Below are 25432 nucleotides of genomic sequence, written 5' to 3'. Positions count from 1 at the left end.
TAAACTAGGGCAGACATCTCCCCAGAGGTTAGGCTGCTCTGACTCCCAGAGAAATGGGCTAGATAGGAGCAAAGCTTTTCCACTCCTCACGTCCTTGAGACCAGGGCTCTCCACTCCTCCTGCCTGGAGTCTCAAAGCTGCACCTGTGACGGCATATTCCAGGAATGGCCAAACTGCAGCTCTTTTTCGGTTAAAGTGAGGCTCACGGAAGCCCCAGGCCCCCCACTCCCATTCTCTGCCTACCACACTGGGGTGCAGAGCTCAGAGCTTCTGCCCTGCAGCAGGGTGGTGGGGCTAGAGGATTCTGCACAGCAGGGAGCGGGGTCTCAGGGGCATCAGTAAATTTCACCACCCTGGCATATTCCTTCCTGTGGCAAGGCTGATGGGCCTTGAATGCAGGCTCAGGAGGCTGTCGCAGAAGAAGCCTGGCTGGGAGGAAAGGCCATTTCACCAAGGGCAAGCATCGGAAATGCAGAAAATAACCCAGCAGCTGATGTCCTTCCTTCAAAACCTTCCCGAGTGTGAATGCAACTCTAAAGCACACAATCTGTGGATGGAGCTTTAGGCTGTTTTGGAGAACAAAACTAACCCAAAGCAAACCCCCAGCCCCTCACACTGGAGAGCAGAGCAGCATTTACTTGCTACATAAATCACATGGCAGAGTGCCCACGTAATTGCTGCTTATTTGTTTTGAATAGACAATAAGCATGGCTCCTGAGCGACAAAAGGCCAGAACACACAGCACCATTGTGTGCCCAGCTGCTGCTGCCCTGCTCACTCAGGCCACAGGCTCCCCTGCACACCACAAAGCAGCTTACTGCCAGTGCCAGGCAGAGGGGAAACCACTGGCTAGCGGCCACCGGGATGGAAGGAACAGCCAGGAAAAACACGAGTCAGAAAGAACGTTCGGTTCTTTCCTCTCGCGTGTCAGGGCTCCCCCACGATGCACAGGGCTGGGGCCAGCCAGAACCTTGCAGAGAAGCCACAGAAACAAACAAGAACTTCCCATAACAGGGATGACAAATTAGGCTTGGGTGAGGAGGTGCAGCAGAGTCAGAAACCCAGGCAGGGGGTGAACGTTGCTGCAGCGGGGCCTGGAAAGCTCCTCTTGGATTCTCAGCATGGACTGCAGCCAAACAGAAAAGGCAAGGGCAGGCTCTGGGCTTCCTGCCAAGGGTTCAGTGCACCAAGAGCACTAGCGGCCAGCCCTGGGGATTCTCAGGCACAAAGGGTGAAAATGGTTCATCAGCACCCGCCTACCAACATTGCCAGTGAGCGGGAGTCAAAGGGAGCTGCCACACTGCTGAAAGCAAATGCCACTGTGTCTAGGGAAAGGCTTGTCCTCAACTGAAGCACAGAGCAGCCATTTGCACCAAACCAGCACTGGTGTTTTGCAGGGAAAGTGGCACCAGACTTGCTGAGCAAGTGTGGGACAGTTTAGTTTCTGTGCCCGTTTTCTGGTGTAGGCAGAGGAGGCACCAAGACTAAAACGCCATGTTCCAGAGGAAATCCAGCATAACATGTCACATTTCTCTAGTGCCTACCATCCCCGGGTCTCAAAGCTCTTAAAAACATTACTGCCTCCCAGGGCTTGCCCCTGCAGGGAGCATCACCTCCGGGCTTCTCAGGGTCATTGGGGAAACTGGCACAGATATGGGAAGTGACACGACCAAGGTCTCATCACCCAAGGTCAATGGCGCAGCTAGGAACACAAGACGTCTTTTGATGAGCTCATGCCCTAACCAGCGGGCCAACCCTCATCCCTACAGCAGTCTTAAAGACATGGCAGGAATTATGAAGGTGGTCCTTCAAACCAAACACTTTCCTACCTTCCCAGAGATGGCAAGATGTGTCTCCCTATAAAACTGCTCCACTCAGGTAGCAAAGTCCAGACACATCTAGGGTCCGGGATAGGAGGAACTACTTCAAAGGGGGAGGTAAAAATATCCCCTGAAAACCATATAGATTCATAGAATTTACGGCAGAAGGGATCATTAGATCATCTGGTCTGACTTCCTTCAGAACACAGGCCAAAGACCCTCAGCCAGTAACTCCTGTATTGAGCCAGAGCAGATCTACTAGAGAACCAAGCAACTTGGACTGGAAGGGATGGAGAGCCCACCACACTCCTTGGTGAGTTGCCCCATTACCCTCCCTGTTAAAAATTTGCACCTTATTTTTGGTTTGAATTGGTCTACCTTCAGTTTCCAGCCACTGGATCTTGTACAGCCTTTGCCTGCTAAACTAAAGCTCCCTTCACAATTACAAATCTTCTCTCCTTGATCAAGTCACCACTTAACCTTCTCTCTGACAAGCTGAATAGTTCGAGCTCCGATTCACACAGGATGGAGCTGTACAATTGTCCCGCTCTGCGACTTCCTGCCAGCAGCCTCCCTTAGACATTGATGTGGCTAATGAGAACATGCACATTGCGTTAGGATTAAAACAAATAAAGGCAGTTATTAAACCCTCCTGCATCAGGACACAGTCTCTCAGTGACCGGGATCAAGGAGAAACTCTGCCCACAAGGAGGTAATCCCGTAATTACCCGGTCAGTTCTCTTGCACCTCCTTCGAAGCAGCTAAAGGAGCTATCAAGAGACAGCCTATTTATTGGGCTAGATGAATCACGGGTCTGATCCAACCCTGGCAATTCCTCCGCTCTGATCAGGCCCAATTCTGCTCATGCCCACATCAGTGAGGCCAGGGAAGAGTTAAAAACACCTGCCCAGGATAACACCGCAGTGGCCTAATTTTCCATTCTATTTTTAGGCCTTTAACTGATAAGAGCTGAAATTAGGCTGTCAAAACACCAAAAGGTGGATGTTGCCAATGTTCATGCACACACCCCACCCTCGTATCAAGGGAAGGGGAGACAGAGTACTGGAGAAAGAGGTCTCTGCACCCCTTTGGCCTCTCCCAGCTGCTGTTCTGGGGAGCAACAGCTGGGGCTACTGGAAGCACGCAGACACACCAGCCCCAACCCCACCTCTTGGGCTGGTCTGGCTCAGACCTTCCGTGGGCCATGCAGAAGGTGGGGAATTGGGACGGAGACCAGGCTGCAGCTAGGTGGCATGAGAGCTGAGGCAGTTTGCAGCCTCCACCCCTTTTTGGCTCATTGCACTTTGGCGCGCGAGACAAATGCTGTGTGCAGCTATTTATAACCCCTGAGTGGGAAGGTTTCACAGGCACAGACTTGGTTTCCTAACCGAAAGTGCAAACCAATTCCACCAACAGGAGAAACGTGTGATCAGATGGTGTTACTTCAGAAGTCAGGTGGCTCCTGTCTCTCGCCCAGACAGCTCAGAGCCTAAGCATCAGAGGTCGGTTCCAGTCAGATTCCCCAGGTGACAGATGTCATGGAATGGGTCAAGTGGAAGCAACTGCATACAAGATCCTTCCCCAGTGATGACATTAAAGTTCGGTCACTGGAAATGCCTCTGATTTAGCACTAAGTTCTGCCTCATCTCTGAAAACCAGAGCAAGTTGCACATTTGAAGAGTTCATACTAAAGTCTGGGTGCAAAAGTTACTGGCTGGCCCCAGAACGTGCAGCTCCCCGGGCCCATGGGTGCAAGAGAGATGGCAGGCAGACCAGGGCAGGTGTGATTTGGGCCCAGGTAGCTCCAAGTCCTCAGTATGGTACTGTCTGAAGGACGTGACACTCAAACTCAGCTGATTTAGGCCAAGCTGCTGAGGCTGTTTAGATTCACAGCCAGCTAGGGGCTTCCTGGCCACACCTTTCAGCTAAACCCGTCTCGGAGCCATTTCTGGAATGTGGGTCACCCTAGCATCTAGCAGCTGAGACACCAAGACAAGAAAACCGATGAAATGCTTATCGGCCTGCTTTTCAGCAGAGCTTTGCTGACTGTATTAGTAAGGAATTGGACAGAGGACATAAGCAGGAATATTGCAATTCCTGCTCAAATGTGTGCGAGCTGAGCAGCTTGGATCCTGCATTTCACCCCAAGACGGTTTATCCCTCATTTGATGTTAATCACACACAGTTGTTCCACAGGTCTTGGCGATGTCTGGTAGAGAAACTATCAGAGGCAGAGGCTAGGCTATAAAAACAATGAAGCAAAGACCCATTCAGTGGGTCAAGCACAGAGTGGGAACTAGCCTTCCCAACAACTAAATACAGGACAATCGAATGTGGCATAAATTTCATCACCTTGCTCAGTGTGCAGAGAACTGCCAGCTTTTCCCCTTACATCCTTCACGAATTGCTCCTTTGAGCCAGCGACACTGGAGACATGGATCTTTGTGCTAGTACCAAGGGTATTTCATTCCCAGTGCTTGGAGATTGACAGAGGCAAGGAGCAAAAGTGAAACTACAGATCGTTTCTATTCACCATCCCAGAGTTGACAACTCTTGTGATTTTATATTGAGACTCGCAGTACTTGGTGCTTTTCTTCTAGGCCCATGAGAATTTCAGCTTTCATTAAAAAAAGGAAAGAAAAAGGAGTTTCTAGACCTCCTGGTTGCAGAGAAAAGCTGCAACGGGACCCTAACGCCTCAAAAACCAGGAGGTGAAGAACCCAACATTTGTTTTTCAAACTTTCATGATTTCTAAGCCCATCTCAGGGGGGGCACCTGGCTGAGCAGGATTTTATCACGGAGATTGCCACTGCTGCCATCCACACATGGCACATTCTGGTTCCTCCCACTTGAATCCACATTTCACAACATCCTCCACTAGCACCAGCCCCCAGCACGCCAAGCAACGTATCTGCAAAGCCACCGGCATACCCTTCTCAGGCAATGCAACGCAGGCACTCCCAGCTTACCTGATTGACAGAGATGGGCGTTTGCACAACCACCCCTCCAATGATCTCAGTTTTGTAGGCCACTTGTGGTTTCTTCTCCTGGGCTTGGGGCACAACGGGGGCTTTGTTATCTCTGTGGCTGGGGGCAAACTACCACTCTTCGGCACCTGTGAAAGACAGAAGTGGGTTGAGTCAAGTCTAGCCACAAACCACTCATCGACGTAGAACTGAAGAGATTTAGCAGGCTAGGTTTAGGGTCTGCACCCGGGACACTGTCTGGTCCCTTCTCCTGTACAAAGACAACAGTGCCCCTTTAAAAATACACCCCAAGGTTAATGAGGGAGCGGCTCCATCCCAGGATGTTTGCAGGAGAAGCCTATGAGGAAAGAGGAGAGGAGGTGGATAATTAACCATCCTCTCACACGAGTCCGCCATTTGCCTCCAGAGCTCAGTGTACCTCTGCTCCTTTAATTATCCTTGCTCTAGTTACAGCCAGATGTAATGATTAGGTTTGGCAAGTGTAAGCAGGCTAGACGACTGCACATCTCCAGCCGTGTGGCCCCGGCACTGGGCAAGGCAGCTGCTGGGACGTGGCTTTGTATCCCAACCATGCTTAATCACCCCCTCCCCGATGCAGTTACACCATTACCCAGCAGCAGGAGAGAACAGCAGGACAAGGCCGCTCTAATCTCACTGCGATTCAGGGAACAGCCATCTCCACGTCCTGGGGAAAGGGCACGGATCTGTGCAGGAATTACCGCTCACCCTCAGGCATTTCCCAGCGTGTACATGGCCTGTTCTCGTGCAGTCGCTGGTCTCTCCCGAACCAGCTCCTGAGACCCAGGGATGTTTCTATGTGATTCCTTTGTGGCCCACACTTCCATATCACTAGTGACTCAGCTGTCATGTCAGGTGTGTCCCTCCACACCTCCCAATGCCTTCACCACGGAGGATGTTCATGACCCCTCCCAAAAAGAAGCAGCAGCACCTGTGTGGTCTTTTGTATGCAGAGGACACGGCACACCTGGCTGCTCTGTCACTCTGCCAATGGGTGTGGTACAATCAGCCACAAATGCTCATCGCAAATCCAGGGCCTGGCTGGATGCAGCCCACAGCCCTCTGGCTGAAACCAAAGCCTTGGATTTCTCTGGCTGAAATCTGAGGCTCCTCTTCACAAGCCAGTGTAAACTCAGGATGGAATCCCTGAACAGAGCACGACCCCCACATGCCAGAAGTGGCTCTGTCTGGAGCAGGACTGGTAAAACTGGTCATCAGGAGTTTCTCCATCTTAACTGGGCTGGAAGCAAATGGGCGTGATTCCTCACTATCCTACACTCTGTGCGGTCCTTCCTCCCTGTGGAAAGCACATCCCAAAGGTGCCCCTTCCAGTCTGGTTGTGTTTTACATATACTCCACATGGGCTGCCCACCTGGGGAGCCTGGTCTCCGAAACCTCTCCCTTTGCCAGGTTTCAGCCAGAGCAGAAATGTCTACACGGTTATTTTTAGCCTCACAAGCCCGCGCCGGGGGACAGGGAGGGAAGGTGTACTTCCTTGCACAGAGACTTTTCAGTCACTAGGTATCCAGCCCACACTTTGCCCCATTTACCCACATTGTTAACTTGGGCAGCACGTTCAGCCAATTCTCGCGTTAAGCACAGCTCCAAAGGAAAGAGGCTCAATCCCAAGACAACTCCAGTACTACAGCTACAGTTTTGTTGTGTGTGTCAACAACCTCTCCCCTCTGCAGACCAGGTCTCGCGCTGGCAGCAGAGAAACGCAGGGAGAGAACAGAACGCATCCAGGTCCCTGAGCAGCAAGTGAGACCCAGTTTGTATAATGCCTTTATGGGCATAGGTTTTCTCATGACTCTGGAGTCTCTGGGGTATCCCCGGTTCTCATGCAAGATTATTCTTTGCCTTCAGTCTCTCCCAGACCGAGCAGAACATCCCACTCAATAGCAAGAGAGTGGGACACAGACACCGATGCCACACATTGTAAGCACACAGGAGATGTTGCTACTGGAGAATGACATGAGGGACAGTGCAGATGTCCTGAGAATGTTTTTTGACTCATGTGATTTCAAGATTTCTTGATTGCTAGCATGGCCTAGAGGAACGAGCTCCAGGCAGGGAGAAAACAGGCACTCCGGAGATTAACGCTTGCTCTGCCACTGACCCACTTGGTGACCTTGGGCAAGTTGCTTAACTTCTCATTGTCTCCCCACTTCTGCCTCATTTTCCCCTTCTGTGGAAAGTGGATAATATGAATGTACTTTTGCAGGGATATATTGTGAGGATTAATTAGTCAAGGTCTGTATGCTGCTCTGGACATGTCAACAGCGGTTTACAGACTAGATACAACTATCTGGATTGCTTCCATATCAGAAGTGAGTTCACGGATCAGAGAAACACAGAGTCTCTCAGACTCTCAGGGGATGTTCCTCCTATTCCCCAAGTTAAATTCGTCACGTAGTTTGCATTCAGTGACTGGCCTGTTAACAAACATACAGGGTGACATCAGTTTTACTTAAGGGGTGATTTTAAACCAGGTTAGTTAAACTGGTGCAAAAGGCTGTATAGACATTTGTATTTTGGTTGAGAGCAGGCTTATTTTGGTTTAGCTTAAGTCAATTAGGAACAGATAGAAGCTAGTCTGAAATAAAGCACCCTTAAACAGAAGTGAGAGGGTCTCCACACAAGGATTTGGACCAGTTTAACTGAACCAGTTTAGCTAAACTGACCCAAGTTTGTGTGTAGATAAGGCCTGAAAAGAGAAGTGAATAGTCCAAGACAATCCTGGCAGAAGCAGAACAGACAGCCACTGTCTGCTACAGAAAGTGATTCAGTACTGAACTAATCAACCCGCTGGGTCAGAAATATCTCTGCAGCATGAAAAGGCTCAATGGAAGGCATTTTGCCACTTTGCCGACAAACATCTTCTCCAGTTAATCTTTGGAATAACCATCCAAGCGGTAAACTCCAGGCAGATCTTAGAAGCCAGGCTTAGCTAACCAAGTGAAGTAGCCAGTCTTCAGTGGTAAGGGAACAGGAAACATGAGCATTTTAACACACCATCGCTTCCTGTTTCAGAAACAGCACAGCTGCTGTGACAGAAAAGCACCGAGCCAACAGGTTCCCACACCCGCGGGAGCCCAGCACTGTGCAGCAGCAACGTACACCTGTGCAGCACAATCTGGCGGAACTCTGTGTGGTTGTCACCTAGTGCACCAGGCTGCCACACGCGCTGGCGTGACGAGCAACTGGCCAGATCAGATCAGAACCACTTGCACAACACGCTGGCTTTCATCTGTCTGCATCGTCTCAAGCATCACGGAAGGGAGCGCAAGCAAGAAGGTCTGTGCACGTCAGAATCTGGCACACACGGCCAAGCCAAAGGAAATGGTTTCACCATGCATACGTAAAAGGATTATATAGTAGGGGCCTGAATCTCTGCATGCATTACTGCTTGGGGGGTGCCAGCTCGAATCCAGCTCCCAGCTATCGGCCTGTGAGTCAGTTTTTATTTGCAGAACGAAAAAAATAATTAGCTACCTCTCTAGGGTATCTAGTGGAGCAAACTGTCCCCACTACTCCAGTGTCTGAGCACCTCAGTCTTTAATATACTTATCCTCACAACACCCCTGTGAGGCCGGGCAGTGCTGTGATCTCCATCGTGCAGATCGGGCGTAAGAGAAACTCAGTGAATTGTCAAAGGTCACATAAAAACCTGTGCGAGAGCAGGGAACTGAACCTGTCTCTCTCCAATCCAAGAGTACCGCCCTAAGCACTGCTTCATCCTTCCTTCCCTGCTGTGAGGATTGGTGTCATCAGTTACAGTGTGCTGCTGCTGAATAAATATTCTGGCAACTACAAGCAAGTAACAAATCAAGAGGAGAAAGTCAGCCTTGCAAACCACACATCAAGAGGGAGATTTTCAATGGCAAAGGGCCGTTGGGGCCCAGGTCCCACTGAAAGCCAGAATCTCCCTGTAAAGCTCCCGTTGTGCTTTTCAGAACCTCCCCATAAGAGACTTGAGTTGTTCCAGGCTACAATGGCCCAAGAAGCCTTGAGGATGTTCAGCCAGGACCGATGACAATCGCAGAAAAACACTGGCCTCGCAGCGGGAGGAGCATGGACTAGAATCTCATGCTTCAGCTCGCAGAGGAGTGCGGCGCCTCCCGGCTAGGGCTACTCACGGGTCTGAGGCCTACTGCAGTTAAACAGGAGAGCAGCCGGTCCTACTTAACTGTCCTGAGCAGTGCATCTTCCCTTGCCTGCCCTCTGCTGTCCAGACGCCGCTGCCCGGGTCATGATTTCACACCCCACAGCCTAACAACAGGCACTTGTTGGGACAGACAAACCTCCCTCTTTCAAGAGGGTATGAAATCAGAGGAAAGAACAGCACCTACCTGTAGAGGCACTAGAGGGTTAGTATGGAAATAGCCCTGCTGAGCCCTTCTGACTCGACACATGTCTTTTAACTCGCTACCTGGGCATGTTACATAAAATAGTGACACTTTCTGACTAATTCTGTTTTTCCTGGGCTTCAGAATTCCTCTGTCACCTAACGCAGCCAAGCCATGTGCATTGCCCTCAGTGTATGTAACAAAGGGCCCAACAAAAACATCACAAAGCACATTGGCCTGGAACTGCTGTACCGCCAGAATCCTGGGATCTCTTTTGTTTTAGTCTCATGTCGAACTGGTTTGTAGCTATAATAAAAGCAGAGGAGGCACTTGCTGTTTGTCCTGCTGTGAGCAGGGGGTCAGACCAGACCTCCTGAGGTCCCTTCCAACTCTAATCTTCTGTGATTCTGTAACAGATAAGCTAGCGTCTGAGCCATCGGCTCCAATGGCAGGTGAAAGGCCCTGCTAGCCCCGTACAGAGTCTGGTTCAATTTATTTGCTGGGCTCAGGAAAGATAACACATGGCTTCCCTTGCCCGTTTTTGCTTTATTTGGCCTTTCAGCGACTATGGGTTTCTACTCAGCACCTGGCCACCTCTGCAGCGTGGTCACGGGAATGGCCCAGAGATGAATATGTCTGAATAGCCATATGGGAAAAAGGACGTTCACAGGGAGCTGCTGGGTCAAATCTCACACCCAGAAGCCTTGCAAATATTTCTAGTGCCACAGTCCTTTCTAACTGCTAGTAGAAGGCAGGAGATTCCCCTGCTGGACGTGTCTGATGTGGTGAGCTACTAAAGACCCAGTGAGTGACGCAGGCCAGCTAGCCAATCCAGACAATCCAAGGCGGCCCAGCCAAAAGTTTAACAGTTTTGGTTTTAGGTGTTTAAAAATCAAAACAGGCTTCTTTCAGCAATCAACAGATGCAATTCTTTCCACAAGCCACACACCATGGGCCAATTCTCCAATGCCCAGCACCTTGTGTCCTCACGCCTCTGCAGAATGAGTGCAGAGTTGATGTAAAGCTCTCTCAGATCAGAATAGTAGCATTTTCCATTCATTTTTCATAGGTGCAAATGACAACATTAGGTGCAAGCCATGGGGAGAAACAGATCAGTATCCTTCAAGTCTAGAGTTAATATTTTGCTAGTCTCCTCCTTCCACTTTGGAGGAATTAACCAAATAAGGCAGTGGCCGTGCCTTCAGGTGTGTATTTGTTTTCTTTGCAAGTGTGATCTGCACCCAAAATGTGCAGATCAGAGCAGGCGCAGTCAAGGAGCTCACCCTCCACCAGGTAGCTTCAGGGACCCAGATTTGCATCATCAATTCAACTGCAGATGCAAAAAGGCAAGTGCAACACGCATCAGCAAAAGGCTGGCCGGGCCCCAGCCCTTTGTAAAAGGAAATCCTTTGTATGTTATTATTCTGCAGTGTTGTAGGTGTATAGCACATAGCGCACTACGTGATCGATTAATGCTTGGAGAAGAGGGTGCTTTGCTAAAGAGTGCTGCTTAACCTGTCCTCTTGATAGAGAATCTATAAAAATCTAGACAATCTACATCAGTGTGTGATGCAATAAAATCCACCTAGCACTGTGAACTTTAGGTATACAGAGTCCTTCAATTCATCCTTTTAAAATCATGAATCATCCTTTTAAAATCATGAAACAATGGATCTGTTGGGTTCTGCTGATGTCCCATGATGGGTCACTCTGCAAGAACCTTAATCAGAACAGACATTCCACCAGCCAGTTTCTACAAGCTGAACACTAAATATACTGTATTTGGACAGCTCTATCATTCCAGTTCACTTTTATTCTTAAATTATCATCAACATCAAACAGAGACGGGCAACATGTCTCTCATTGTAAGGAGCATTAAACAGCCAAGGAGAATGCAAATCAGAAGTCACTGAGCCAGCAGCTGTTAACGTATGGTTATATAAATGCACTGGCATATGAGACGGAAAGAGAGAGACATGGTCCAGTCACACCCCATCACGTACTGTGTCCCACACACAGTACAAAGTGCTTGCTGTATCACATCTCATGAGACCCAATGTACCAGGAAGGAGAAAAACTGAATAAGCAAATTACCCAAGCACAAGAAAGAAACCCTGTGATAGCAGCAGTGAGAAATCTGTTACACACAGATCCCAGCTTGCAACAACTACGTTAACACAGTGGCAGCAGAACACACATGGGTGTGTCTTTCTCCCTTAGAAGCCTCTCTTTCCAAGGGTTGAATCAATGTCATATGCAGCAGCTGTGCCTGGGCATAGGGGAAGTGAATTTATTTATCTTATCTGTGTTTATAAATATAAAATCTCTCCAGATTTAAGTTACAGGAGAAGGAAAAGAAGCCAAACAGATCACTCAAAGCCAAATTTTCAGCACAGCTCAGCACCCAGCATGCACTATTGTGTTCAATGGTCACTACGGGTCCTGAGGACTTTTGAAATTCGGGCCCTGTTTGTGGGTCCTGAGCACTTGGAAATCCGGCCTTGTCTCTCTTCCCAGCTCCAAATCTCTTTAGGAAGTTTCATAACCAAAAGATCAGCCCCTTTTTGGGGAGTATTATCTTTCTTACATTAAAATCACTCAAGTCATGAAAGCTTGCAAAGCAGCAGCTAAGCATGCAGAGTTTAAATAACTTCTCCCTACTCTCCGGGAAGCAGCAGGAGTCCCATTGATTCCAGTGGGAGCTGAGGGGGCTCAAGACCTGCGGTCCAGTAACGCTGCGTGCTGCGATTGCTTTAAACTACAGGGCGGAACAATACTGAATGTGGATGGATCGGAGCACCTCCCAAGGGGACTGAAGAACACAGCAGCAGCTAGCTGACAGCAGGGTTTCAACTCCCTCCCTGGTTTTGTGGTTGTAAATCACAAACTCAGCATTAATTAAAAACATGAAACTCTCAAAAATGTGACTAGGAATTTCCTGCACAGCTAGCAGTGCTAACTCCACATCAAGCGTGACTCAAGCTCCAAGCACAGCTGGCTCCAGGCACACAACGTTTCTGGCCAGACTCAGCCATTACCTTTTTGCAGGTTACAAAAAGGAGCTGGACGATGAGGTCAGAGCAAGAAGTTAAATATGGCTCTTCCAAACATTTCTCTGACAGCCCCATTGCCCAAGAGGGAAGTGGAGATAGCAGCAATAGTAGCGTAACATACCGTAATCTTGCTGGCACGGTTCAGAGCCTCCACCCAGTCCTGTAGGTCCTTTTGATCACTGGCTTGTAAGAAGTAGCGCTGAGATAAAGCATTGATAACTATCAAAGAGAGGAATAAAAAAAAGAGGGAACCCTCTTCAGTGCTCACATGGTTAAACTAATTCATCACCACCACACTGCACATCAGCAGCGCCTCTCAAATTCCAATCCCACCTGCCTTGCAAGCATTACCTCCTTCAGCCTGCAACCACTTGCCTGGAAAACATGCAAGGAACCACCACTGAGCTGCAGCCACCTCTGGGGTGGAGCATGGCAGTTGTTTAACTGCACGTTGCCACATTACACAACAGTTTAGGACTGGGAGTGAGGAATACTGCATCCAACTGAAACCACAGAGAGAATTTAGGTGGAGAGAACGGAACGATCTGAATTAGAATTTAATCAGGCCACTCATGGTAACATTTTTACAAGTGCCCTGGGAGCTTTTCTGATGGCCAGTGGCCAGAACCAGGGTTTTAAGTTTCATCTGAAATTACCAAAGGCAGTGCAAATCCTGAATAGGGGTCCCATGGGAGTGTGGAAAGCTCTCTTGGGACACGCAGCCCCTTCTCTCCACCCCCGACTTCTCAGCTAACGTGGCCTGCTGGGCCAGTTGGGTCAGAGGAAACATGCTCATAGGATTTCTGCACTGAAAAACTTGAGACATTTTTAATTGCACAAGGTTGTAGAAACCTGGGCTTCCCCATGCGAGCTGTTTGCCCTTACAATCTGCTGCGTTTGTAGGGATGCAAAGGCACCCTGTGCTGGGGACACCCTGGCTCCGCAGCACAAAGAAGTTAAACTACAGCACTCCCCACACAGGCACATGGTGTTGTGCAGCACAGCTGAGCAAGCCAGAGCTCTTCTGGAAGCAAGCTCAGGCATTGCATGGGACTATGTTGCCTGCTCTGGGTCTGGTACTGATTCATGTCCCCTGCACCCATTACTGAAAACTGTGTGCCTCCCTCCCACCCTTTGCCACAGGTATGTGCTGGTGCTGTTGTTTCTGCTGCTTTAACTCTGAGGTGAGTTTAGTGCTCATGAAAGTAAGGAACTTTTGTGGGTAGGGTAAAGCAGAAGGCCACCAGGAAGGGAAATCACACCCAGAACACTGCTTCTGTACAGTGGAAGCTAATGCAGAAAAATACATTGCACCATGCACTGTAGCATTAGGGTGAATATGGGGAAAGCCTCCACTAGAGCAGCAAAGCAGTGGGACAAAGTTGCTCAGGCTAGACAGCCATCAATGGTATCCATGCTGCTGGGGTGCACAGAGGAGAACTGAGGTACCATCCCACCCAAAGGATTCTGGGTGAAATCTATCCTCTGTCCAGCAGAAATCAGCACAATATCAAGGCACCATGTAGCCCTATGGGTTTCAGCGGGACTTAAGTGGTGCATGGTCCTTTGGTCCACAGTGAATTTCACCCTCTCTGAAAACATTCTTCCCAGCAACACTCAGCATCTCACACTTCTGTTCGCAAGGAACCCAATATGCTAAGGAACAAACAAGACTCCTGGGTAACTGCTGTTTCTTATAAACCATGAGGATTCATAGCCACCTAATCCTCCAGCCTCCCATCAGAGACCTGTCATTAGGTGAGCTCCAGGCATTTTGGTTCTGCCTCCCGCCACCGAGTTAGACTCACCAAAGCAGAAGGGGACTTTTGGTTTTTGTTTCGGGGTGGCGATGCTAACCTGGAAAGAAAGAGATTTTTAAAATAAAACCCGTTAATGGCAATGAGACAGCAAAGCATCTGCTCCTTTAGAAAGTACACATTACTTTCCACTCCTCAGCACGGTAATTAAATCAGGTTATAAATCATGAGGCCATCAAGCGAGCTTGAGTCAAAGCAAAATTAACGTAAGTGAGAAGGGCCCATCAGCACATCCTCTGTCACATACCTCAGTCTCAGTTGTGTCCCTCTAGAAGAGACTGTGCTTTCCTCATCACGGGCCCAATTTACCTGTGTCCCCACAAACATCCCATGGCTAGTGGCAGATAGCAGCACTGCTGTTGGATTTCTTTGGGCAAGAGCCGTTTCTGCATATCTACACAGCTAGATGGCTCTGGTAACGGCATGGATTTAATTAATTGCGGTGGCTAGAACCTTGCATACAAGATCTATGCCTCTGCTGAGGATGAAAAAAGTATCAGCACCTCGTCAGTAAGAGCTGTGTCTTAACATGGTTCTGGCAACTGCAGGTAAGACAGATGTGCACTTTGGCACATGGGCATGCCAACAGATGCAGATCACCTAGAACTGCTCTCTCAGCACTGGGTACACATGCTCGATAGTGGTGCCACTTCACTTCCTTCCACACCGAGTCTCTGATGCCAATACGCTCCAGTGCTACTGTTTTACTACAGCATTTTCTTTTGCTGGAAATAGACAAATCAGCAAGCATGAAAAGGCCTGCCTTACAAAACCACCACAGATATGTCAGCAGGCAGAGCGACAGTTGGCCTTCAGGGGCTGATACATCCTGTGCACAGAAGAATGAAATGCATGATGCAAATTCACTAGCACTGCCAGCCACCATGAGCTGCCCCGCCCCGCTGCTGAGTTAGCTCTCAGGAACTCATTCATATCAGATTTAATTTAGACTGTGTGTAGTAACGAACTCAGCAGCCCCACAGGAAGGTCACTTCAGAGAGCAGTCTCTCATCTGCTGTCCTTCCTCTGCTCTGTTGCCTGCTACACTGCACAAGGATGCAAATTCTTTCAAGGGCTCTGGATGTATGAATTCCTGTTGAACCGAACACAGTCACTCTGCGCAGTAATGAAGAAAATTGAAGGACAAGAGCAGTGGTTGCTCCTTAAAGAGCAGGAATCATTTATATACGAGTAATATTTCCGGGGGCTCCAGGCCTGGCTTTTGTAGAGTATTTATTTTGACAGGCTTCCTACTTCTGAAGCAGTCTATAATACTTTAAATACGCCTTCTCCAGCAAACCTCCATTTCTCTGGCATGTTGGTAATTGGTACTTAAAAGCCATTGGTATAACCCAACCCTGCAGTTTATGATGGAATCCAGTACTGGAGCAATTTTCATTTAGCCCAAACTGTATATAATTTATAAGTAAAGTTCCTTCTGAAATGGGGAAGAGTGCATCCCTCAGCATTGCTTCATCTGAGCTTAATTGATAAATCATGAATCAGCAGGAGCAGAGATCTGCTGGGTCTTCTTCCAACTACAGTAACCAAAGCCGATTCCAGGGCAGCCAATTCATCTCTCTTCCCACCCGCACCCCGAGATGAAGAAGGTGGAACTTCCAAGCAAATAAAGGGGACACATATGATCCCACCTTGCCTGGCCAACAGGGCCATGAGAGTAGCCACATGACTCTCTGTCAGTGGATTTAAGTCACAAGGTGTGTTAAGAAAGCAAAATTTCGTATGGTTCATTGTTCACTGTGCTGTTTTCACCCACACTGCCACCCTACCGTTTTTCTGGTGGATGCTTGTCCAGCTAGCCTGTCTTGGCCCTGCAGCAGATGAGGCCCGCACAAGCATTAATGAAATCGTAGGGAAAGAGTCCCGTTTTGTAGATGGGCACAGAAAGACTAAGCCCTGGTCTACACTTACCCGGCGATTCGGCAGCACTCAACGGGAGTAGCTTGTGTAACCCCCATCAACTGCTGCGCTTCCCTTCTGCACGGCGTCTTTGCTGCACTGCACCGACGGGAACCGTGTTCCCGTCGACGCAGCACTACGCCGCTTGAGGGGGTGGATTACCAGCGTTGACCTCCTGATCGATTGATTGCTCTATTGATCCAGAAAGATCGATCTGGCAGTGGTGACTTTGCCGCCGTCAGTATAGACACACCCTAAGTGATTCAGAGAGTCTGGACTAGGTCAGAGCTAGGATTTGAACTCAGGATTCCCAAACCCCTTCTAGTGCCTTAACCACAAGGCCAATCGCCCTCTGGAAATTGACTCTCAATGTTTCCAGAACAGGGGTGGCATGCTGGCAAGCACAATGGCCACCCCATGCTCAGCATTAGCTCACACCCACCCTTGGACACTAGCTCTTGCTGTATTGGAGGAGGGGGGATTGGCCAGTTCACGAGGACACACGTGTGCTAGCTCTCATCAGGCTAGTCTGCTAAAAATAGCCACATGGCCAGGGTGGCATAGGCAGCAGCAAGTGCCAAGGACCAAGAACTAGTACACGTATGTCTGTGTGAGCGGGGTATCCCACAACCCCAGCTCCAAGCACAGATACACCCAAGTTTACACACACAGGAGAGCCCCACTGAGCTGGGCATGGCTTTAAATCAGAGGCTCCTTCAAGTGCCCATGGAAATGTCACAGAAGAGGCATACAGGAGAAAAGGCATCCTCTACTAAAGCTCTTTGAGACAGGGACTGTCTCACTAGTTGTCCGTACAGCACCCAGCACAACACTCGGCTGTCCTGTACTACTAATTAATAACAGGAGTACAACTCCAGGGTGTCAGAGAGAGCCGTGTTACGCCATGGGCGATATTACATGACAACTAGGGGATGATTATTATTTACTTAAACTGGCTACAAAGCTGACAAAACTCATCAACCTGCATGTGAACACAGGTTCGGTCGGATGCTGAGCAAGGCAGGCACTTTGGGCAATGAAATACATTTAAAATGCTGTTCCCTTTTTTCTTCCCATTTTCAACTTCTTAAAACTTCAACTTTTTTAATACTAAAAAATAACACCCAATGAATTTAATTTTGAAAAGTTGTTTCAAAATGAAAAAAACCCTGAAATGTTCCATTCCCCGAAATGCCAAGAAGGGACATGTCGACATTATTGCAATGCTTAGTTTTGGGGGTTTTCTAAACAAAATTTCATCATGATGGACAGGTTTTTCAATTACAACAAAAAGGACATTTTTTGTTGACAAACCATTTTGAGGAAAAAATCCTCATCCGTTGGATCCAGCAGCAGTATAGAGGGAATAATAACTCCTACAATTTGCTGTACTGGGCAGGCCATCAGCTTATCTATGGGCCTATTTCACCTCCTCCCACAGCAGAGCAGCTCTGAGGCACCACCCTTGTATTACCTTGGAGATATAGGTCAGCTGCAAAGACCCAACAGCTCCTGACCCAAGAGCCAGATTCTGCAAAACAGCAAAGAGTGTTAAGAGTTAAATGATAAACAGCCAAAACCAAGAGGAGCTCACCAATCATTTTATGCTTTGTTTATGGAGGGGCACCTTAATAGTTCTGGCCTCAACCACAGACTATACGTCAGCATTTTACCATGGTGTGAGACCCATCACAATGCCCCAGCAAGGTAGTAAGGGGTGCACCAGTTGGTGTGTACTTTATTGCAAGGGGAAAGTTGTTTTGTTCTTTAACATTAGTCAAGAGGCCAGAGACCATGGCGCTGGGCATAGAATATAAATGAAAATAAAATAAAGTTTGCTCTGGGTTGCGTTTACAAAAGCCATGATTCTCCCAACATTGGTATGCAATGAACGCCAGTCCGAATGGTGACTTGTGCTACTGCACAAAGAATAAATTCCTGCAGCTCACCTTTATTTCTTAGTATTTTAATCACGGTAGTAAATGCCATGACCACTCCTGGAGCTGTCAGCCATAACAGGCACAAAACTTCAGACACCTGGCTACTGGGCTAAGAAGAACATGTTCTGCATGACTCCATTTCCAGGATGACAGATACTTTATCAGTTTTGTTACTGTCTTTACACTGAGATATGAACTGGAATGAGGACCTATTAACATCTCACACTGGCATAGTGCTTTTTCTCCCTTCAGGGATTAATTCTATAAAATATTATTGGCGTGGTCTGAGACCACAGTATACACAAAGAAGCTGATTCGCTGTAGTTTCCTCTTGCAAAGATGCAACCATAGGAAAGTCTAACAACTTTTCGTGGCAAAAAGCATCCTGTGTCATTTCATTTCTGAGGCCCCAATTCAGCAAAGCAAGTGTTTAACTTTAAGCATGTGCTTAAGCCCATTCCGATTCAGCAAAACACTTAAGCACAGGCTTAACTTGGAGCACAGACATCTCACTGAAGTTAGTGGGACTTGAGGCCTGTGCCTACGTGCTTTGCTAGACTGGGGCCTGAAAGTGGACTCAGCTTATGCAAAACATTCTGCAGATTATATTTGATTTTCCATATTTAGCAAAATGAGAAAGAGGAAGATGTTAACTGCCCCTCATCCCCGTTTAATACAGTAAGTAGCAGGCATTGCTGGCTGGTACTGACTCACCAGAATGGCCTTAAATCCTAACCACAGCTATAAACTGCTCTAGGAGTAGCATCTGGCAGAGTGACTAAAATCACTGCAGCCCCTACGGAACAGAGGCCAGCCTTGGAAAGAAACTGTTACCCCACATTCCACCCCCACCTTCGGGCCAGTTCACGGCCATGGAGCCGAATGGTTCCCTGGCTGAGACCAGAAGGCATTCTAGCTTTATTGGTCTTGGATTCAAAGTCTAAAAGGGCCTGGCAAGGGAACTCAGGAGCATTTCTGGCACACGCTCACACTTACTGATAACAGAGATCATCCCGTCACATTCCTGCTTCTTCCCAAGAGAAAGCGCAGCACAGCCAGTGACCCATCCCCCTCGGAAATGAAGGGTTGCTTTGCTCCCAGCTGCACTTGGGCTGAGCTGCCTCAATGAAGTGACCCAACATCAGCTTCCCAACAGTGGCCCGATCCAAAGTTTCTGAACCCAAGGAGAGTCTTTCCAAAGGTTTCAGCGAGCTTTGGATCAGGCCCAGAAGTGGGAAAAATCGACCTCAGAGTAGGAAAAAGATACGAGTGAGCAACAGAGCTAAAAAAGAAAGAACACCCTCTGCATTTTGGACTGAGGACAGCCTGTATTGTGGTACTGCAAAAGCAAAACGGAGTTTGCTGTCCCTATCACCAGTTATAGGATGGAGATGTCTCAAAAACTAAATGCATCTCATCTTTGGGACTTAAAGCATCAAGGAAAATTAACGGTGCAAGATAACGTTAAGGGAGATTAATGATGGGATGCTTTGTGTCAAAATAACCCAATGACTGAGCTGCGGAGAGGATTTCACCTTGCCAAGATCCTGATATTTGCCGTATTGTTATAACCAGGCTGGTTGTGGGATCCTAGAGAGACAAGGTGAAGGACGTAGTGTCTTTTACTGGACTAACTTCTCTTGGTGAAAGAGACAAGCTTTTGGGTTACACAGACCTGAAGAAGAGTTCTGTGTTGCTTGAATGCTTGTCTCTTTCACCAAGAGAAATTGGTCCAATAAAAGACACCACCTCACCCACTAAGATCCTGGTAAACCGTTACATGGCAGTTTTAACATCAGAATGGGAAATAAATCAGAACCCTGTCCTTCTCAGCGATCTGGAATGGGCACAAGGAAACCCACTTTTTCCAGCACTGAAGGTGCTGTCTCTTAACTAGGGCTCAAAAGCTGGTGTAATAAAAACCAAGGGTGAGAAAAATGTGAAGCCAATTTAAAAATGTGATACTAGTTCCTGGCATTTCAACAGTGTATCTGTCTAAATAAATCCAGTTTAATCCAATAATTAGAGTCTGAACACAGCTAGGACTGCTAAGATGTCCAAGTTAACCAGAAAAAAAAAATATATGTAATGAAAAGCCAGCTCTAGCTGTGAAACCTCAGCACTGAACTCTTGTAACAAATGCAGCCTCTTCTCAAGGAGCATTGGGTGGGAGGGGCAGAGGCAACATAAATAAGGAAGCAGAAGCCATTTTTGCTGTGAAGTATGAAAGACATGGAGTTCTGCAATGCTCCTCAGTGTGCATTCTGGGATCTCACCTGCGGGTTGTCCATATACCACAGAAGACAATTGGCCTGGGTGTCCAGGATGAAATATCTTCGCAGAAACTTGCCGCAGGTCTCATTTTCTTCAATGTCTAGAAACCCACAGATACGATTCTGTCGATCCACATAAGGCATTCCGGGCTTCTTGGAGCATCACCCTACAAAACACAAATGCCTGCAGATAAAGACGGGGCACTCCCCAACCCCTACTCTAAGCAGCCATGGCTGTGAAACGTTAGTTCCCTGTGGTTGTTTTAGGTTGGCCTCATTGTCTTACACACATCACTTTCCCTTTGCCAGTCTAGACTAGGGGTGACAGCTCAGTCACCAAGTTTGTAGGTGGGCATACACTCCCAAGCAGCCAAGAGTGAAGAAGATGATCAGTTGGATTGGGTCACATCTGACCCAGAGACATTAGTCTCTTCCATTTTCACATTTAACTGCCCATTCGCAGGTTGGACCCATTGCAAATCAATAGAAACATTTGTGTGAATTCCACCTTCTTGAAGTTGTGCATCATTTCACAGCCCACAGGTCTGCAAATTAAACAAGAGATAAGTGGTATTTAGCTTGGTATCATCGCAGGATTAGGTTAGCCTCATCGCAGGACGGTTAAGGAGGGAGTAGAAGATTTAGGCCCCAATCCTGCCAGGCTCCCACACCTGCACAGAACGTCATTGAATTCAACGGATCTCCCAGCAGGGTTTCAGCTGCACAGCTAGTTGCAGAATTGAGGCCTTAGACTGTATTCAAACTATTATCCAAACTTCCTGCTGCTTCTGCCAGGGCCTGCAATGTCCTGGCACACTACAAAACTAACCCAAACCCCAACCCACGACTGCATGTTTCTGCTACTGGAAAATTATCCAATGGGGGGGGAGGGGGGAGGAGAGAAAAAAAATCACACAGGCCATCACCAAATGAGGAATTCAAGGTCACGATAAGATAGACACACCAGCACAACGACTCAGGACACATTCAGAAACTGTAAATAAAACAAACAAATGAGAGTGACTAAAATAGCTCAGGTGAGGAACTGCAGATGTTGGAAGAGCAGTGAGCTTCCAGGAGCTACAGATGGGCTCGGTCACTAGAAATTACTCAATAACTTGTTAGCCTGACAGCACTATTAAAAGGCAACTCAGAACACTGCACTGTTCCCCACAGCACAAGAGCCACCTGGATGATCACCGAGCAAAAGCAGGCCAAAGGGAAACAGTGGCCCCAGGACTGAGTAGGACAAAATCCCTAGGGCTCAGAGCAGAAGAGCAGTCTGTGATGTAGGGAGGCCTGGGATCCCACCCTCATCACACTCCATAGGCATCCAGGAGTCAGCAAACTCAAAAGCACCCAGCCCGTGACCAAAACAAAACAATAATTGCAAACGGGTGAACAGCCAGGAGGGCTTTCTGGCAGGAAAAGCACAAGTCACTCAGCCCCTGAGAACTGCAAAGCCTTGAAACAAAGCAAGAGTGTGTGCATACACACGCACGTGCACACACACAGACACACACACACACACACACACACACACACACACGCTCTCCCCTAGGGAATGGAAAACAAACTTCAACTCTGGCAGAAAATACGTGCAGTCCTCTCTAGGTAAAAACACATCACTAAATCTGCTCGAGCCACAAACACCTTCCATCACAACCCTTGTTACTCAGGGCCTAGCTTGGAAGGGCTCTGCAATCTGCCACCTAGGCTACAGGAACACTGTTCTGCAAAGGGACAGAGCCTGGCTGAACAACGGGAGCTAAGAACAGCTGTAGTTTGAGCAGGAACAAGCTGCCCCTTTGGAGAAGTTGAGAGTTTTTCAATCAGAATGATAAGAATATGGAAAGTGTCAGCCCTACGGAGAAAGAATCTCCCTCTCTGACGGCAAGGGATTGGATACCACCAAGAGAGACACCGGAGAAAGTCTGAGACAGACAAGAACAAGGTGCCAGGTTTGACCAGCTGGTGATTAGAACCTTGGCAGCTGATCTAGACTAGCACTTCCAACTGGTATTAGTGCAAGGGAGGAAGATCTGAGACCTGACTCTCGGTGACCACAGGCAGCCATTTACGAAATGAGTGCAAAGCCCAACCCTTCTCATGTTGCAGCACTTCACGCTCACTTTGCATGGGTGTAAACGATTGCACACTAAGCTGTGGGGCAATGGAGAATCAGGCCCTTAGGGTGGAGCTCACTAAAGGTATGGTCTAAGAAGGGACTGATTCTCCCGTGCCTTGCACACTGTCGTCATTACACGCACACACCGTCAGCACAAAACACTCACTCTCTGACCCACTTTGCACTGCTCCACATGCCAGCACAGGAGAGGGTGAATAGATAGCAAGTGAGAAAAATCAGGATGGGGTGAGGGAGTAATGGGTACCTATATAAGAAAAAGCCCCGAACAACAAGACTGTCCCTATAAAAACGGGACATCCGGCCACCCTAACACAGGGTGCCAAGCAGTGGAGAATCAGGCATTGTACATACGGAGCTGGAAAGGCACCATCTCTCAGAAATGCCTGGGGCAAGAAGCCTCTTAATTATTGTGACTCTTGGTGGATGGAATGGGCGGTGACCTATATCACACAGAAGGGCTGGCTACAAATGTACTCCAGGTGGAATGTGGCGCTGGGTTACCAGGAGTGTGGAAGGCAGCCCATACAAGTGCTAAAATAGGCAGCACAAATAAAGGCCGTATGCAGAGGAGAAAATATGATGGGGGTCTTGTGGGGGCACCCCTGCAAAACTGTATTGTCCAATAATTAAACAGACAGTTGGGACAGAGAATAAAATGTCTGCTGTCATCGACTCATATTTTCAGCATCAGCGTTTTGGAGCTGTGCATCAAATTCGGAAACAGGGCGGGGACATGACCAGGGCAGCCTGAATGGCCTGGAAGCAGCACCCACGAGGGACATGTGGCTGCTTTGACAAAGCCCACCTGCTAGAAAACGCATCCTGACTTCGGGGAATTTTGAGCAGTCATATACAGAAGAGACCAAAGGCTGGAGGGTGGGTAGTCTGGCTTGTGGTCATGGGTGAAAGAGAGATAAGGCAAAACATAGAAAATGATTAAAACGTTCGGATGTCATCCGAATCAGATTAGCCATTCGGCCCAGATAGAATACAAGATGCTGTGAAATAAATTTGGACTCCAAGTTAATTATTAATATATTAAGCCACTGCCTTTAGACACATGACAATAGATCACAGCAGAGCACTCTCAAACACAAACACTGCGCCAGCCCAGGTAGCAGGACAGCAATGGCTGTCCCTGGCTCTGCCTATAAGGGGAAGGGGTACTGGTTAATAAACTGATTATAGTTAAACCAGCACAACCTCTGCGTGGACATTTATTTTTGTTTCAGAGCAGACTATTTTGGTTTAGCTTAAACCAATTCCTGATGGACTTCAATTGAACAGAAATAAGAGCCTTCACACAGGAGTTTGCACCAGTTTAAAACCACACCTTCAGTTAAACCGGTGCAACTGTGTGTGTAGACTGGGCTTTAGAAATAGTGCTGCTGCTGATGCTAACACAAAGTAAGACAGGTCATTGTGTTCAAAAGGGAAGGAAAAAGAACAGAGAAACAATCTGGTGAAGAGGCTGGGGAAGATACCTGGCCCATCTATACACCCCAGAACAAGCTTAGGGCCCAGTTCTGCTAGCTTTACTCATGCCGACTCTGCAAGCCACCCCAACAAAATGAACGTGACCACTCATGAAGTAAGGTGCTGAGCAAAATAAAAGTCGATTAGCCAGGTGAGATCACATCATCGCAGAGTGTGTATATTGCAATACACGGCTTCTCAGGTGTGTACAATGTGTTATTCACTAAAGCCATTCTCTGGCAAGTGTAGACACGTGACATTCGCACAGGTCATGGGGCCCTTAAAACGATACCGTTACAACGAAGCAGCACCTGTGAGTGGTTGCCAGGCTCTACTTAGAAGTGACCATTATAAAGATGCAAATTGTTTTACGAATCTCAGTCTTTAATCAAGGCCCTTAAACCACAGGGTTTATATAAGATTAAAGAAACTTACTCGGCTAACAGAGATAAAAGAGCAGCCATAATCACTGTACTAGCAGGCGATAACACATTAACTGAACTCTAGCACCAGGCATTGCTGGGCTGCAGAACTCCTCTCTCTGCAGTGCTATGTGAAAGGCTGGACAAAAAAGCTGCAGCTTCTTATGGTTTTTGCTCTGTCTCAATTAACATGAACTTGAACAAGAATACCGAGACACTCAGCTCCTTCCGCACAGGAAAAGGTGACAGTGACCAAGCTTAGATTGCACTTTGAGATGCAAAAATCAGTGGGCAGATGAGATAATGATCACACTGAGCTTTAAGTTCTAGAATATACTTTTCTTTTTAGCACACTATAGAGAGGCAATTATCCTCCACACCCCTCGCTCTGGTTACAGAGCTAGAGTTTTGAAGGCTGGTCTCCTTCTCCTCTGGATACTTCACTGTGACCGATTTTCCAGCATGCTGCAGGACAGAAGTTGCAATGATCCACCTGTCTCCTTAGAACCAGCAACAGTTTCTCTTTCCATGAGGCTCAAAATAAGAATACCATCTGCAGTTCCACCCGGGGAGGGATTTCCATTTTCCTGCTCCAGAAATCCAGCCAGAGCCAGGAAGAGTTTTCCCAACCGACTTTAATCTTGTAGTAATACTCAGAACTTACATAACACATGACATCTTCAAAGCACTGTACAAATTAATTAGTCAACTGGCTGTACAGTTAGATGCGTTATGGGAAGTTTACACCTTTGTATTTCACATCCAGCATTATCCGCTGCTGGAGAGAGGACACTAGATTGAATGAACCATTCACCTGCTCTGCTGCAGCATTTCCTACCACAAGCATATTTGCACAGAAATACTGTTACCCATCATGAGTTCACAGCCCTGAACACAAACTTAAGACAAGCTAACAATTGGAGAATCACAGGATAAGGCAAACAGAGTCTATGATGATTCGAAGGCTTCCTAATTCATGGCCAGAATGTTTGCCTGAGACTCAGTAATCAATTACTTCTGTCCATCAATTATTAGAACTAGTGGTTGACAATCACTGGAGCAACCCCATGAGCTGGAACAGATGATACATATTTATTTCTATTTTCTGTTTCTGTTTGTGTAGAAGACAGTACCTTCTGAATCACAGAGAACTAACTGCAAAAAGGGAAAGAAACTCAGTTGTGCTTATGCTTTATAGTTAGTTAACA

At 47.7% G+C, this 25432-nt stretch overlaps 1 protein-coding gene across 1 annotated transcript in view; it reads right to left on the bottom strand.

Annotated features, from left to right (window-relative positions):
• PLEKHA2 (pleckstrin homology domain containing A2) overlaps positions 1 to 25432 on the bottom strand; it is a 46080-nt gene that overhangs the window by 16839 nt on the left and 3809 nt on the right. The window contains 6 exon segments of the mRNA XM_067545097.1: positions 4790 to 4896; positions 4899 to 4935; positions 12349 to 12446; positions 14036 to 14084; positions 17439 to 17495; positions 20181 to 20344. Of these exon segments, the coding sequence (XP_067401198.1) occupies positions 4790 to 4896; positions 4899 to 4935; positions 12349 to 12446; positions 14036 to 14084; positions 17439 to 17495; positions 20181 to 20321 (489 nt within the window). The 5' untranslated portion in view covers positions 20322 to 20344.

This window comes from Emydura macquarii, unplaced genomic scaffold, assembly GCF_026122565.2.
Source record: "Emydura macquarii macquarii isolate MOO-44397 ecotype Brisbane River unplaced genomic scaffold, CSIRO-AGI_Emac_v2 contig_201, whole genome shotgun sequence".
Classification (NCBI taxonomy): Eukaryota; Metazoa; Chordata; order Testudines; family Chelidae; genus Emydura; species Emydura macquarii.
Note: the sequence above shows the minus strand (reverse complement) of the source record. Positions and strands in the feature narration are given on the sequence as shown.